General features: G+C 48.6%; 1 protein-coding gene and 1 long non-coding RNA gene across 5 annotated transcripts in view; one reads left to right on the top strand and one right to left on the bottom strand.

Annotated features, from left to right (window-relative positions):
* The window catches only part of SLC39A14 (solute carrier family 39 member 14), a 49125-nt gene that overhangs the window by 21494 nt on the left and 11325 nt on the right, over positions 1 to 16306 (top strand). For 3 of the 4 annotated variants that reach the window (XM_053578822.1, XM_053578825.1, XM_053578824.1), the window contains 3 exons: positions 10462 to 10740; positions 12536 to 12722; positions 13469 to 13638. In XM_053578822.1, coding sequence (XP_053434797.1) covers positions 10477 to 10740; positions 12536 to 12722; positions 13469 to 13638 — 621 coding nt within the window. In that variant the 5' untranslated portion in view covers positions 10462 to 10476. Of the gene's footprint in view, positions 1 to 10461; positions 10741 to 12535; positions 12723 to 13468; positions 13639 to 15674; positions 15845 to 16306 lie in introns of all 4 variants that reach the window. The other variant, XM_053578821.1, reaches the window with a different exon arrangement.
* LOC128576572 (uncharacterized) overlaps positions 7 to 16306 on the bottom strand; it is a 38625-nt gene continuing 22325 nt past the window's right edge. Inside the window, exons 3-4 of the long non-coding RNA XR_008377432.1 lie at positions 8971 to 9064; positions 7 to 7890 (exon numbers count right to left, since the gene is read on the bottom strand). This is a non-coding gene — a long non-coding RNA (uncharacterized LOC128576572). The remainder of the gene's footprint in view (positions 7891 to 8970; positions 9065 to 16306) is intronic.

Raw genomic sequence — 16306 nt, forward strand, 5'->3', positions numbered from 1 at the left:
TATGAGCCACGGTGTCTGTCCTATAGTGCCTCCTTCCGGTAATAAATTATGGTCCAACTTACTAAAAGTAGAGAATCAAAAACTACATTCTGGATACCCTTGTACTAAAATTCTCCACATGATTTAGATTCTCTCACTTAGATGCATTTGAACTTAAACGTGTAACAGTCCTATAGGAAGAGGCGAGGCATCATCTTCCTCAGGATGAGCACTGAGAAGTCTGTCTTGCCTCAATTGTGGATCATGGGAAGGGCACAGTTCTGGAGACACAGCTTCTTTTTCTTTTTCTTTTTTTTTTTTGAGACAGAGTCTCAAGCTGTCGCCCTAGGTAGAGTGCTGTGGCATCACAGCTCACAGCAACTTCAAACTCTTGGGCTAGGTGATTCTCTTACCTCGGCCTCCCAAGTAGCTAGGACTACAGGCACCTGCCATAACGCCCGGCTATTTTTGTTGTTGTTGTTGTTGTTATTGTTGTAGTTGTTTAGCAGGCCCTGGCTGGGTTTGAACCTACCAGCCCTGGTGCATGTGGCTGGCACCCTAACCACTGACCTATGGGCACTGAGCCTCTAAGCCATTTAATATCCTGTGCAAAATCTTTCACTGCTTAAATTGCTCAACTGAACTCTAACCTGTATATCACCCTTGTCATCTTTGTTCTGGTAGGGTTCTTGTTGACTTGTTTGCTTTCCCTACTGTGCAAGGGTAGGTACTAGGTATATCCTTTGCAACCCTAATACCTGGCATAATAACTGGTCCATCACTGGTAGGCAGTGAATATTTGTTCAGTGAACTCATGGACTGAGTTTTAAAAGCATGGTAGGTGTAAGCTTGCTTTTAGTTCAGTTAATAGAAATGGAATTCAAGGTAAGGGGGTTGTTTAGGCAAGAGAAGAAGAGAGTGTGATGTGTGGTGATGACAGCTGACTTCAGATGATCTGGGTTATACTTGGTCTGTGGTCATGGGACGATAGACTGTGGAAGGAGGTACATGAGCTTTGCTTCCCGCTCTTCATCAGGCCGTCGGGCACAGGCAGAGAGCAGTGAGAAGGAAGGTTAACTTTCTCTTCTTCTAGCCCTGTGTGTGTCCAGCACGGTGCCTGGCACTGTGGTCTGGGAAGCAGAGAGATGAAGACTTAGAAGAAATGGCAGGCAAGGACCCTCCCTGCCTTCAAGCCATGAAAATCTATATGGGGAGGCTCCCTGGGAGACTAGGTGGTTAATTAGGCGTCCAAAACAGTTGGAGAAAAGTGCTGAAAGAGTGGTCTAAGAAGGCTTCCTGGAAGAGGAGGTAATTGCGCTGACCTGAGGGTAAGCAGAATCCTTGGCCGCGTGAGGGTATTGACCTGAGAACTTGGAAGACTGGGATCTAGGGAGCAGCTGACCTCAAGTGCTGTGCTGTGCTGTGCTGTATGTGTCCTTTAAGCTCTGTCTTATTTATCAGAGTGCTCCTGTGAGCTTGGTGGGATCACGGTTTAATTGTGCTGGGCACACAGGGGAAGTTAGTGGCAGACCCCAGTTGAACTCAGGTCTGTTTGCCGTGTCATGCTGTCTGATGATTTAGCCACTACATCGTGCTTTTTATTTATTTATTTGACTGTGAATGACAAGGCAGGGAGTTTTGCTCAAGTGGGTGACGTAAGTGGTAGGTTGTGAGTACCATGTTTCCTAAGCCACATGCCGGGCCCCCGTGGTCTGACAAACAGGAGTGCACTTGGACCACAGGTCAACATTTTGCAATTGAGTCTGGGAAATGTTGATGGCAAATGATGAGAATAGAGGTGACTTTGCCCCTGGCCTGTGGTTGGGAAGAGTCCCGGAAAGGGGGGCCCTGGCTGGCTCTGGGGCCCTTTCCAGCTCTCCTGTTTTCGCCTGCCTGACTCAGTCCATTTTGGGAGCACTTTCTGCTTAGTCAAGCTCAGGCTTAGCTTGGCAGGGCTGCAGCTGGGGAGCCTGGCAAATAGGCTCCCTCCCTCCTCCTTCTGGCCCTGGCTCCTGGGCTTGGCTGTCATTACACTCACAGCAAGGGGCTAAATAAGCTATTCTGCCTGTCTGCTGGCTGCCCTGGGCTCTCACCACAGTCTCTGCCCTCCTCACCTCCTCCCACAGATGCTGACACACACACACACACACACACAACAGGGGCTCAGTAAATACTGGTTCGTGAGCAGCAGACTGCTGGTTTTAATTTTGTTCCCTGCTTCTGGGTCATCACAGATTTTTGTTTTTCCTAAGTTTTCCCATCCTGGCCCTCCCAGCAGCGTGAGGTTTCATGGGCAGAGACTGGGCTCTGCTGGCCTCCTGTACTGACTGGAGAAATCTTCCAGCTTGGGTGGTCTTTGGCTGTGCCAAAACTTGAGGCTGAGGTCCTGAGAGTGGAGCCGGGAGTGAGAACACATCCTTTTAGGGAATGGAGGAGAGTAGTTAGATGGGAGGGCGTGAGGAACCAGAGCAGTGGGCCAAAAGGCCGAGCAGGAATTGGTTTCCCAGCTGTAACATTTGCTCTTTTCTGGGGTGACATGTCTAGCTTAGGATGGCTTGCCCTAGGGAAGAGTGGCCTCATGGACAATGTTCATTTGGTGAGTGGAGGAGGGCCACAGGTCGGGTGATTTTTCTTAAAGCTCTTTGAACCTCAGAGAAGCCTCCAAGCTGAGACTACTGGTTTTCTAACTGCTTATGCTGAGACTTAAACAGATGACTATCGTTGTTAGTTTGACCCAAAATATTGAGAGTATACCAATTAAGTACTTGCAGAACGCTAATGCGGCAGCTTTTGTACTTCCTTCTGTGGGCCAAACCAATCTTGCTTCTTTGGTTTTGTGCCACACTTACTCCTCGATTATAAAAATAATCACCCACATTTTCTTATACCCCTGTCTGGGGTATACTGATTGGGACGCATAAATAGGTTGATGTTAAAACAAACAACCCCAAAGACTCCAAAGGCCACTACTCAGAAAGGGCTGTCACTAATTCCAGGTGAACGTTATCCCAGGTGTTCTTCCAGCCTTGCTTGCAGATAAACAGATACAGAGAAATGGATGTAAAAATAAGAAGGTATGAATGTTCTCCTGAACGTAACAGAAGAAAAATAAACCGCGGGAAAATTAATTAGTAAGCGTTAAAGGAAGCATGTTTTTCATAACAGATAATTTCCCAAGAGACCCCAGTAAAGAAAATAGTTGTGACTCATATTTGTAATTACTTGTTTCCATTTGAGACAGTATCTGTTGACTCTTTGCTATAAAAAATGAGGACATTAGAATTTTCACCTTTTTTTCCTGATCTCCTTTCCCCTCCTGTGCTGATGGTATTAATTACATATTATTAAGCTGTCTTTTCTTTTTCTTTTTCTTTCTTTCCTTTTTTTTTGAGACAGCGTCTTACTCTGTCACCCTGGGTAGAGTGCCGCGGTATCATAGCTTACAGCAACCTCAGACTCTTGCCTCAGCCTCCTGAGTAGCTGGGACTCCAGGCGTTCGCCACCATACCCGGCTAGATTTTCTGTTTTGGTAGAGATAAGTCTTTTTTTTACTCTGGCTAGCCTTGAACTCCTGAGCTCAAGTGATCCACAGGCCTCAGCCCCCGGAGTGCTAGGATTATAGGCATGAGCCACCATACCCAGCCTAAATTGTCCATTTTTTATAACATTCACATTGTGTCCTCTGTCTAATCCCATAATTACTTTTTTTATTATTTCTTAAAGAGTTTTAATGCTTAATCATTAGTCTTCTTTTTTAAAAAAACTTTTATTATTATTATTATTTTTTGAGACAGAGTCTCACTTTGTCACCCTCAGTAGAGTGCTGTGGCATCACAGCTCACAGCAACCTCCAGCTCTTGGGCTTAGGCGATTCTCTTGCCTCAGCCTCCCGAGTAGCTGGGACTACAGGCGCCCGCCACAACACCTGGCTATTTTTTTGTTGCAGTTTGGCCGGGGCCGGGTTTGAACCCACCACCCTTGATATATGGGGCCAGCGCCCTACTCACTGAGCCATGGCGCCGTCTAGTATCTCTATTTTAAATGACTGGCAAAGTATTGTTCTCTATCCATTGTATTTTATTTATTAGTTTTCAATGTTTTCTTCCTCTTGATGTAAGCCTTCCTCTCTTTTTATCTCATTTTGTTTTATAATCTCATCTTTGAGCTTTTGTTTCATCAAATTCCTGTTCTGATTAAGTCATTTCTAGGTGTGAAGCCGTATGGGGACTTACTTTCTCTGGAGTTGTGGTTTGCTTTAGGTTGACATCTTTGTCTTTTGCTTGGTTCGCCTTGGTTTGTCTTCTCACCTTGTTCGTGCGCGTGCTGTTCTACGCAGATGTTCTCTTGGCTCTAAAGTAAGAGCGTAGCTTTCCTCTCCCCAGGTCGAGGCTGATGTGTCCTCCCCACATCAACACCAGGAGTGCTAAGGGCAGGGCACTGGTGGTCTGTGCCTTGTAGCCTAAAGGAAGAGGTGAATGGGGAGAGGGACCTGTCCTCGGTGCACAAGTTAGTTAATGGTGCCTGCAGTGTGCTCAGCCCACTTATTTGGAGGTGTGTTCCATTTCTGTTGGAGGGGGAGGAATAGTCCCTGGACTTTGGAGTTGGACAGTTTCCTTGCGTGTGGCCCTGAGGCCTTTCTTCCTTCAGAGTCAGCTCATGATTCATGTACCGGTGTATCTTTCTCTGCTCCTTCCAGGTAGTTTTGCCCACTACTTCTCAATTGACAGTGAAGTGTACTGGTGGCAGTTTGCCTCTCCCCAGATTTGGGGACCTTGGTGAGAATTCTCCCAGTTCTGCTCTTGTCCATTGGTGCATCTGCATTAATTGTGGGTGGGCCAGGAACATGGCTGAGCCACAGGGGGTCGGGGGGGGGGCTTCTTTTCTTGCCTTGCCTTTGTGTTTGAGGTTAACATATCTGGTTGTGCCCACTTCCTTGCTTAGTTGTTAATTTTTTTGAGGGGGAGGCTTGCTTTTTTTACTCTATATGTATAGATGTTTTTTACTCATTTTCTTAATTATCAGCAGAAGGAAAATTGCGCTCCCATGTCAAGTTTCCATTTCAACTCAAAAATCATTAAGCAGTGTTTCAACATACTTTCTCTTTGGTAATACGCATGAAACTCTGCAGGTGGTATGGTTTCTTCCTTTTTTCAATCTCAGTGGGATGTGCAGAGTCCTGCTACAAATTGGGCTTCTGACACTGCGTCCAGTAGTCCTTCCATTGCCAAAGTCAGTGCTTCTCAGGTCACCAGCACCTCTAGTCATAGAAACAAATAAAATCATACTGGGTGTTATGATTCCTGAAGACCTTCACCCTCTACCCTGAGGCCTGGCTTTCTCTTTTCTCTGCAAGTTGTCAGGGTTTTTTTCCATCACCAAGATGGTGTCCTTTGACTCACCCAGAGCCGTTAGTAGCCAGCCTAACTGTGGGTAGCTACTGGCAGGAGATAAGTTTCTATTACAGATCGACAGGTCACACCCTAGAATTGGGTTGGGCTGGAAGCCAGGAGAAAGCCCAGCCGCCTATGAGGTCTGGTGCAGAGGCCAGCTGTTAATCAGAAGAGAACCCTGGGAGTGGTGAGGGTGCCTTAGTGGCTGCATGATGGACCCTCCTGACCCTGGTGAGGTGCTGAGACTGGGTGCCTCAGAGACCCCCGCTTCTGTCCCTGAGAGGAGTCTGTGAGAACATCTCATCCAAGATAGTTGTTGACAGGAGAGCTCCTTAGGCTGTTTGCCTGTGCCAGTCAGCAGTGCAGCCTAGAGCTCTGAGGCACATACCTACTGACCCAACACCTCCTTATACACCCCACCCACCCCCAACCCTGTGGTCTGTCTTTAGTATGGACGATCAAGCTTTTTCTCAATTTTAAGTGAAGTGCTCTGCCCTAAAGCTGACTGCCACCCCCAGGCCTGTAGTCAACCAAGCCCCTGCAGTGTGCTGTGCCCCTATAGCCCATATCGGGGGGGGGCGCCAAGTGGCACATCTTACTGGCCTTGGAAATGGTCTGAGTTGGCCAAGTTTGTCTCTGGGGTGTCTGATCTTAAGTTCCATGTTTTGATTCAGCTCCTAGAGAACTCTGAGCACGGCACGGTGGGCTCCCTGGCCAGCTGGGGGGCATGGGGATGGGTGTTTGGAGGGCTGCCCTCACCCAGGCCCTTCAGCTTTCTGTTGCCTGTTCTCACTTCAGTGCCCAGCTGAGCATATCATGGCACTGACTACCTTGTCACGTCAAAGAGAAGTAAATGTTTGCTCCCCTCTGAGAGGGGAGGTGGGCATAGAAAAAACATAGCATAGTTAAATGTCCATAGGACAGAAGTGCTACTGCTAGACGGAGATACTTCTGGACCAAGTGAAGGGTGACAATAGGCAGAATTCCAATTTAGGAGCCTTCGGGATGGTCAGGCAGCCCCTGGGCTTCTGCAGAGGGCTCCAGAGAAAGCATTTCTTGCTGATTTCCCCCCGTGTCTTTCATTCCCCCTACCCGTGCCCCTCGGGTTTGGGTCTGGCACCTTAGAGACAGAGCCAGAGCTGAGGCATGAAAATCATTTACTTCTTTGACCCTGAGGCGGTTGCACAAAGGGGCCAAGAAACTCCAGCCTCTGTTTAGCAGGAAGAGCCTGGCCCTCCCGGCTGACAGTGCCCTCAAGCCTTTGTCCTGCAGTGGGGGCCAGGACTCCTGCCCAGCTCGCCATCCCAGCTGCTGCATGAAGAGCTCTACGTTTTGTCTATTCTCTTCTCTCCTCTCTTTTTTGAGACAGACTTTTACTTTTTTGCCTGGGCGAGTGGCATCATCATAGCTCACAAGAGCGCCCAGTTGTTGAAGTCAAGTAGTCTTCCTGCCTCAGCCTTCTGAGTAGCTGGGACTACAGGCATGTGCCACCATACCCAACTAATTTTTTTTTTTTTAATTTTTAGTAGAGACAAGGTCTTGCTATTGCCCAAGCTATTATCAAGCTCCTGGCCTCCTAAAGTGTTAGGATTACAGGCGTGTGCCACTGCGCCCTGCCCTTCCTGTGTTTTCTTCTCTTCCTCGCGCCAAAGAATCTTTTAAAAACTCCCCCCTCCCTCAGAATACCTTGTGGGTAAGGGGAAAAAAATCTCCATTGGAGCATAAAGCTCCCTTTTCATGTCTGCCAAAAGACCAGAGTCACTTAGATGTGAAGTGTCACTTGCAGCTCTGAGATCTTTGGGCCAGAACCTCTTACTGCCCTCTCCTGGTGTTCAGACCCTCCCCTGATCCTTTAGCAGGTGAGCTTCTGTCTCAAGTGCTGGGCAGGCAGGTGCTTGCTGAATCTGCCCACCCCATGGAGACTAGCTGGGCTCTGTCTTGTGGGAGGAAAGGGCAGCTGTGCTGGGATGTGAGTGGGGGAGAAGCTAAAGTGGCCCGTGGGCTCAGTTTTCTGATCATACAACTGGAAGGTGCTTCTTCTCTGGCACCCAGGATGTCTGAGCAGGCATCTGAGGGCCCAAGGGGCCAGCTACTGGGTCAGTGGACAGTAAATACTTTCTAAATGTTTACATCTATATTAGTGCCAAGCCAGGCAAAGCTGCTACATTACCCTGGGTTCCCCGTACTTGAAGTGTTCTTGTGTTTGTGTTTTCAGTGTTTCAAATCGGAAGTTGCTGCAGATAAATTTAAGGAGTGTAGCTGAAGTGGGAATAATTGTTTGGAATAATTGTTCGTTTGTCTTGTTAAAGTGATTACACAACAGGAGCCCTCCTCTGGCACAACGAAGCAGTTCCCATCGCCGCTCTTTTTTGGATTTGGGTGTTTTGGGGGTGGGTGTGCATTAGAATTTGGGAAAGATTGGCCAGATGTGGCAGCTTGTACCTGTAATGCCAACACTTTGGGGGCCTAAGGCAGGAGGATCTCTTGAGTCTGGTCTGGGCAACATAGCATGGCAGCATCTCTGCAAAAGAAAAAAAAGAGAGGTAGACATTGGAAAAACTCCTCAGAGACATGCAGATCCCTCAAAGGATCCAAGATGTGTTCTTTTCACCTCTTTGTGCAGAGGGCACAGTGGTTAAGGATGCACTGACTTGAGTGTCATTTAAACTTGGTCTTCAGCTCATGAATAATTCAGTTTTTGGCTTTGCTGCTTGCTGGCTGTGGATCACATTTCCTAATCTGTGAACCCCAGTGCCCTTATCTATTAAATGGGGATCAATGTCCCATCTTCTCTTGAAGGAATTTGTGAATGCTAAGTGCTTAGCAGGGTCTGCACGTGGTAGGTGCCAGCTGCTGCCCATCATCTCTTTGCCTCTCTCTCCTTTTCCAAATCCATGCAGACTTCCTCCCCCTTGTGTAGACAGCACAACACAGCTCACCATCTGCTCAGGTGGATGACCACTTTTCTTGTCCAAGATCCACCCTTCTCACTATTAATTTAACTTTTGGTTCTTGGTAGGGATCTGAGAATTGTGACTCTCAAAATAACACTTTCACAGATGATCATTTTTGCTGATGCCTAGTCCATCCATGTGCGTGACTCAGTGTATTCTGTTGAGTGATATTTTATGTACCCGGATTCTGTGCCCCATATGTGGAACGTCCCCAGGCATGTTTCAGCAGGGGACGTTCGTGAGCCCCAAGCCTGCACTCACAGTAGTTTTAGGTGAAGGTAAAGTTAGTCATAGGATATTCCTGACCATTCCATTAGCAGCTTGACATTTGGGCTGAGAGGGAGTCAAAATTGGGGAGATAATAATAACCACATTTCACTGAGCATTTTCTATCACTCAGGTCTTAGCTAGGCCTTGCCATAACGTATGCCACTGAATTTTCTTCACGATAATCCAGTGATGTGGGCACCAATTTTATAGATGAGCAAAATGAGGTAGGGAGAGGCTGAGTGGACACCGAATTACTTGTGTGTGGTCACGGATCTGGTAAATAGCTGTGTGGAAGTTCTAGCCACAGGTAAGGCAATGGTAAGCTGTGTCGCTGCTCTGGGCAGTTCTAGAATGTTGACTCTGGTTAAATAACTTACCAGAGATCACACTGCCAGGTAGTGGCAGAGCCAGGATCCAGGCACACCTGCTCTCAGCTGCTCTGCTGTTGCTCCTCTGCCACAAAAACAGGCCCTGGGATGGGGAGTGGTACACTGTGAGGTGGGTGTCTGGGGAGGAGACAGCCAAGTGACGGACGGGCACTTTGGGTCTGGAGGAGGGAGGCTCATTTCCCCCTCCTGGTATTGCTTAGGTCACTAATTAAATTGTAACCATGCTAAGGGAAGTGATTAACAAAAGAAAAATCATCAGTCCTGCTACCTTAAGCTTTCATTTTTCAGTTCTGCTACATAATTGTTCTACTTTTTTACTTAATATGCCTATGACTCGGCTTAGTGCCTATAGCTCAAGTGGCTAAGGGGCCAGCCACATACACCAGAGCTGGCAGGTTTGAATCCAGCCTGGGGCCTGCCAAACAACAATGGTGGCTGCAACCAAATAATAGCCAGGCGTTGTGGCGGGTGCCTGTGGTCCAGTTACTTGGGAGGCTGAAGCAGGAGAATTGCTTAAGCCCAGGAGTTGGAGGCTGCTGTAAGCTATGATGCCACGGCTTGAGGCTCTGTCTCAGAAAAAAAAAAGGAACTATAGGACTACAGGCACCTACCACAACACCCAGCTAGTTTTCCTGTTTTCAGCAGAGCTGGTGTTGCACTTTTGCTCAGGCTGGTCTTGAATTCCTAAACTCAAGCAATCCTCCCAGAGTGCTGTGATAACAAGTGTGAGCCACTGTCCAGGTTTAGTTTTTAATAATTTTTTTTTATTTCGGAGATTTTTTTTTTTTTTTTTTTTTGTAGAGACAGAGTCTCACTTTATGGCCCTCGGTAGAGTGCGATGGCATCACACAGCTCACAGCAACCTCCAACTCCTGGGCTTAAGGGATTCTCTTGCCTCAGCCTCCCGAGTAGCTGGGACTACAGGCGCCTGCCACAACGCCCAGCTATTTTTTGGTTTGCAGCTCAGCCGGGGCCAGGTTTGAACCCACCACCCTCGGTATATGGGGCCGGCGCGACTGAGCCACAGGCACCGCCCTTATTTCGGAGAATTTAAAACACAACAAAAATAGGCAGAAGTCTGATGAATTCCCAGCTCCCTGTCCTTTAGTTTCGACAGTTACCACCTCCTGCCCTTCCTGTCTTATCTGCACCCCCTAGGCACACCCCCCTTCCTTTTTTCTGAAGCAAATCCCAGTTATCAATTAATCTGTTGTTATTTCAGTATCACTAAAAGGTCTTTTTAAAAATAACCACATCACCATTTCACTTAATTTTTAAATTTAGTCAGGCCTGTTGAATTTGTCCTTTTTACTAATTTTCATACTATCCTTTCAAAAAAAAAAAATGGTTTTTCTCAAAGGCTAAGCAGAGGAATTGAGAAGGGACACCGAATTGCTGCAGAAGAAGCCTGGTACAGTTGCCAGCAGACAGGTGTGGGTGGGAGAGGCCTTGCCTTCACCTGGCTTCTTGCTCTTACAGGCTGGTTTGGTCACCATGAAGCTGTTGCACCCAGCCTTGCACAGTGGCTTCCTGCTGGCCCTGCTTAGCCTATGGAGAGCTGCTCCTGAGGCCCGCGCTGCATCCATGGACGGGCCAGCCATCAGCGCCTCTGCCTTCCTGCAAGATCTCATGCATCGCTATGGCGAGGGTGACAGTCTCACTCTGCAGCAGCTAAAGGCCCTGCTCAACAACCTGGTTGTGGGGGTGGACCGCAAGAATGTCACTCAGCCCGTGCATGGCCAGAGGAACCTCTCAACGGTAAGGCTGTCCTCTGGGCCAGCAGCTCCCTGTCTTGTTGGGACGGGGTAGCGGAGCTGGTGGGCTTAGGTAAGGTGGGACAGACAGGTCTTTGACGACGGAGTGGGCAGGCTGCTCTGTTCTGGATCAGCAAAGTCTGAGTTCTTCTACAGGACCTCCCGACACCTGTGTGGGTGTTTTAAAACCCTTATAAAGGGCTACAGAGAAGTGGGGTTCTCAGCCCCCCAGACCTCTCAGAGCAGTGCTTGAATCACCTAGAAGTGCTGGTAAGTCATGGCTCCCAGGATAGCATCTCTAGCGGGGGTTCTGGCTTGCAAGGCTCTTGCACACTATCTCAGGTGAGCTGTTGGGTCCCTCTAGGTGCAGGTGGAATTATCTTCATTTTACAGTGAGGCCCCCACAGTGAGGTCCTAGAGGGACCGGGACTAGCAGCCTGGTCTTTCAGCTCTTGATTCTGTCTTCTTTTTTCCACATCATCTTAGCTAATCACAGTCTGAGGCTATTTGTGGCAGCCAAATACAAGCCAGCCAGTAAAGTCTTTATATATCTACTCTGTACCCTGTGCTGAGTGTTGTGAGCAGTGGAGGAAAATGAATCATATTTAAGGTGTTTTCTGTCATGATGAGGAGCTCAACCAACAGAGGACAGCATCAGCTGGTATTAAAACGAGGCATTATATTTTGTGAGTTAGACAGTAATTGAAAGATTCAGAAATGAGATGGGTAGATGATGAGGGTGCTGGAATAACCAGGGCAGGTTCATAGGGAGGTTTCCTGGAGCTGCCCCTTGAAGGATGAGTAGAGTTTGGAGAGGTAAGGTGGACAAGGGGGACCAGGTGGCGTGGATGCAGACGGAACGTCCCAAATCTATAAATGCCTAAGTGGGTGAAGAAGCAGAGAGAGTGCCCGGGGGGGTGCTGTAGCCTGACCCAAGGTCGTCTTTTTGGTCTTGGGGCCTGCCAGGGCAGCAGCAGTATCTTTGGGGCTGGGGGGTGTGGGTTAATGGATCTAGTCCTCATCCCTTAGAGGCCTAGAAATTTACTTTGTCAGCATAACCAGAGGTCTAACTCTTAGAGATAGACCCATTCAAGTGAAACCAAGGTCAGAAAGGGACTGACGTGTGTGGGCATAAAGTATAATTATGCAGCATGTCATAGGAATGGTACGTGAGAACCGCTTACCAGCTGCCTCCCAAGGGGCTGAGTGCTAATGTCTGCCAGCCAGTCCATGATTGCCCCTTGCCCAACTTTGAATTTTTAGATTTTTCCTCCTCTAACTTCTGCCAACACTCCTTGAGGCTGAGAATACTCATGGTTGAGGAGGCTAATAGTACCCATGTGTTGGTCTGATTGGGTGGTACCACAGTTTCCCAGGAGCCCCACCCCCATTCATACCAGATCTGAGAAGTATCTGGAATATGCATTTTAATATATAACAGCTCGCTGGGCTGTTGCGATTTGCATCTAGATTTGGTATCTGGATGGAGTTGTATCTCAGGCATGTTTTCTAGAAACCACACCAGGTCATGATGATTGGGGTCTTGTTCCTAAACCTGCTCAGGCAACTGTTTATAGATGGCTGTCACAAGTATAACGTTCCTTGGTGGCCAGTCCCTAAGACTGCTTACCAGTCTTTCAAGTTTAGAGACCAACTTGCTCTCCCCTCTAAACTAGCCAAATCTACAAACTCACTGCAATTTGGACATTTCCGTCTTCTCCTTATTTTCTCTGGGAAGGCTGAGTATGTTGGGTTTTCAGAGGTTCTAAGAGGCCTCTTGTCCCCTCCCCGTGTTTCAGTGCTTCAGTTCCGGAGACCTCTTTGCTGCCCACAATTTCAGTGACCGGTCGCGGATAGGGAAGAGTGAGTTCCAGGAGTTCTGCCCCACCATCCTGCAGCAGCTGGACTCGCGGGCCTGCACCTCTGAGAACCAGAAAAATGAGGAGAATGAGCAGACAGAAGGAGGGAAGCCGACCCCTGTGGAAGGTAAGCCAGGCGAGGAGACCAGGAGCCTGAGCCAGTAGCTCATCCTCATGTGGATTCCCCAGCTGATGAGCTGAGTGCTTGCCCAGCAACCCTTCCTCAGACAGGATGCAGTTGTTGTCAGCAGGGAGGCGTTGATTGTACTGATGATTTTTGTATCCCCAAGAGGACTTTAGCACATTGTCAGCCCCCTGGGCAGTGTGGAAAGTCCAACGTGCTGGCCTTTGTGAGCAGCCTGCAGGTGCCTTTTTGTCCATTTTCTTTCTGGCTTTCTTTGAACCACACGGAGGCCAGTACATTTGGTTTTTAGTTTTACCTTTAAGGCCTCCCAGAGGCTGCCCTTAGCCAGCTTCCTTCTCCTTCCCCTCCTCTTCCTGGTAGTTGTGATCCTGCCCAGTGGACCCCATGGGCTGTGAGCCCTTCTTCCTCAGGGCCCTGAGTGTCCTGGTGTCCTTTGTGCTGGCATGTGCTGCCCACTCTTGGCACCTCACGAGCACTGCCTGTGTGATTCAGATTGTCTCCTGCTATGGGTGTTTAACTAACCCGGTCTTTCACCTTTAATGTTGTGTGCATCCATCCTTTGAAAAGGTAAGCTTCTTTTGGATGGCAGGTTTGACAGGAGATGGACTCGGCAGGTGTTTACCAGTGGATTAGCAGATCTCTGTGTGCCCGAAGCGGGCCCGCCCCAGGCAGCGGGAGCACCCCGCCCTCGGTAATGGAGGCCCCCATCTGTTCTTGTTCCTCCACAGTCTGGGGCTTTGGTTTTCTCAGTGTCTCACTGATTAACCTGGCCTCTCTCCTGGGAGCCCTCGTCCTGCCCTGCATGGAGAAAGCGTTTTTCAGCCGCGTGCTCACTTACTTCATCGCCCTGTCCATTGGAACGCTGCTCTCTAACGCGCTGTTCCAGCTCATCCCAGAGGTGCAGTAGAACAGAAGCGTGTGCGTCCTCCTCCCCCAGGCGCCATGCTGAGCCTTCCCCTGGCTGACAAGTCCCTCACCCTGGGCTCTGAGGCACCCAACGACTGCTCTCTGAACAATGAGCCTCTCCCTCATATCAAGGGCCACCAATGACTTCTAACTCTGGATTTAAGGGACCATCTTTCACTTCCCTGGGTACTCAGGTTTGCCTCTGGCCTCTTCAGGTACTGTCAGATGCAAGGCTCTCCCCATTTGCCCTCCCTGTTGGGGACCTCTCGGTGTTCCCTCCTCAGCCCCATCGTGAGGGCTCCAAGGGAAATGAAATGCCTTAATTGCTATCACTGAGGAGCTATCAAAATAAGACCCAAGTTGACAGTTGGCCCACATTGTCAGCTTAGGCTGGGGCACTGCTAGAGGGGGCAAGGATGTGCAGACACGTGGTCTAGCTCCAGTGGGCGCTGCCCAAGCCTTTGGAGAAGCCCTGGTGGTACTCAGGTGTGGGCATTAAGAGATTATCCATCTGGAATGAGATGGAAAGAAAGAGGTTACCAACTGATTCGTAGGATTAGCCTAAAAAGTGAATTAATTTTGAGCAGGTCATAATCTGTGGCATAGAGAGCCAGACAAAGACTATTTATTTGACAAGAACAAACAAAATAAAAAATTACAAAATAAGTGAAAGGGCACTCAACCCTTCATACCTTGCATCTCGACTTTTTCCTGATAGGACCGACTTCCTGATACCCTTCCTTTAAAATGTTTGTTAATTTTGTTTTTTAATTGCTATCACCGAGGAGCTATCAAAATAAGACCCAAGTTTGACAGTTGGCCCACGTTCTCTCTGGAGGGGGGCAAGGATGTGCAGACATGTGGTCAAACCCCTTAAGGAATGGTGGGCACCACTTTCCATAAAGAGCCAATGACACCAGCTTCCTAGCCTTTCCCATTCAAAAGTCCAATGTGGAAAAAGTGCTGGCCAGAATGCCGTGCCTTGCCTGTGGCTGCTTCCTAATCAGAGAAATAATCTGCTGTAAGGTTAACACCTTGACAGTGTCTCAAAATCCCACGTGGCTCCAGCAAGCACTTCTCGTGGGAGGCCTCATCTTGGGCTATTTTTTTCAGCTCCAGAAATGTGAATTTCTTAATTTTTAAAAGATTTGAAATGAAATGCCTTGTTGCCTATTTGAATGGAAATATTGTAATTGTACGTGCTCCGCTCTTGTGGCTCAGGGCGGGTCTCCTCCCGGCACAGTTCTGTCCTGCCCTCTTTGTGGCCTGGACTGAAAGCCCGGATGGAGTGTCACAGTGGGAAATGCTAGAGGAGATCTTTTTTGGTGACTGGGTAATCCTGGAACTCTGTTCTCTGTATTTGAGTCCCTCCTCTCAAAGCAAACGGAAAAAACAAACAAGAACAAAACACAGGGAAGTTAAGATACTGGCTTTTATGGGCATTGGGTATTTGCCTTCTGCCCTGCACACCTGACTTTGTTGTGTCTTGCACAGACCAAAACAGGTCCTGGTGTTATCATGTGTACTCGTGCAGTACGGATTGGATGTGGAAAAGCAAACACGGCAACCGAGTGATTAGTCTCTTTCCACTGGCTCTTGTTTCCTCTGAAAGAGAGCCCTGGACTCCAAAGTCTGCACAGGGCAGCCTCTGTGGGAGGCCTGAGCAGGCCTTGGGTGTGTGACTAGGCGGCACCCTGTCCTGCCACTCACACCTGCTGCCAGGGATGACTCGGGCCACCCAGAGCAGCAGGGGCAGTAGTTCCAGGGTTCCAAGGCCACCTTGAATTCCTCCTCATTTCTCCTGAATTGATTGAAGGAAATTGCATCAGACTTGAATCACTAACAAATTTTGTTTCTCTCTCCCTCCCTATTTGTCTCTCTCTAATTTTTTCTTTTGTGTTTCCTTTGTTAATATCCACCAAACTCTCCTTGTTGCCACCCCATCCCTCCCACCTTCCATCCCCTAAATGGTGGTTGCTGTGCCCTTCTCCCTGCCCTGGGTGGGCTGGCCCTCCCTCACGACGGCAGTGTGGGGATATGGTCTCCTCTGTGTGACCGTCATCTCCCTCTGCTCTCTCATGGGGGCCAGTGTGGTGCCCTTCATGAAGAAGACCTTTTACACGAGGCTGCTGCTCTACTTCATAGCTCTGGCGATTGGAACCCTCTACTCCAACGCCCTCTTCCAGCTCATCCCCGAGGTATGGCAGGCCAGAGCCTTCTCAAGCAGGAGCACTTCAGTCTCCTGGGGGACCTCAGGGCACAGTGGGAGGGTCCTGCATTTAGATGGAAAGCATAGAGAGGACTCCTTGGCATTCTTTCCTTCTGGAAAGTGAAGCTAGGAGAGGCAGGCAGCAAAGCATAGGTTTTAAGACCTAGGTTCAATTCCCTTTACAATTTGTATGATCTTGAATGAGCCACTTACCTCTCTGTCCTTCTGTTCCCTCAGATGTAAAAAAAAAAAAAATGGGGACAGCAATAGGGGGCTGATCTCAGGATGATGACGTGAGGATTAAATGAGTTAATATTTATAAGCACCTAGTGCCTGGTGTCTGGAAAGCACTATCTAACGTTGAGCGGAAAAGGGTAGTGGAGTGAGATCTCTCTGTGGCTCGCTTTATGCCTCTCCATTTGTGGCTTTTGGTGCACACGTCAACAAAACC

Source organism: Nycticebus coucang, chromosome 24 (assembly GCF_027406575.1).
Source record: "Nycticebus coucang isolate mNycCou1 chromosome 24, mNycCou1.pri, whole genome shotgun sequence".
NCBI lineage: Eukaryota > Metazoa > Chordata > Mammalia > Primates > Lorisidae > Nycticebus > Nycticebus coucang.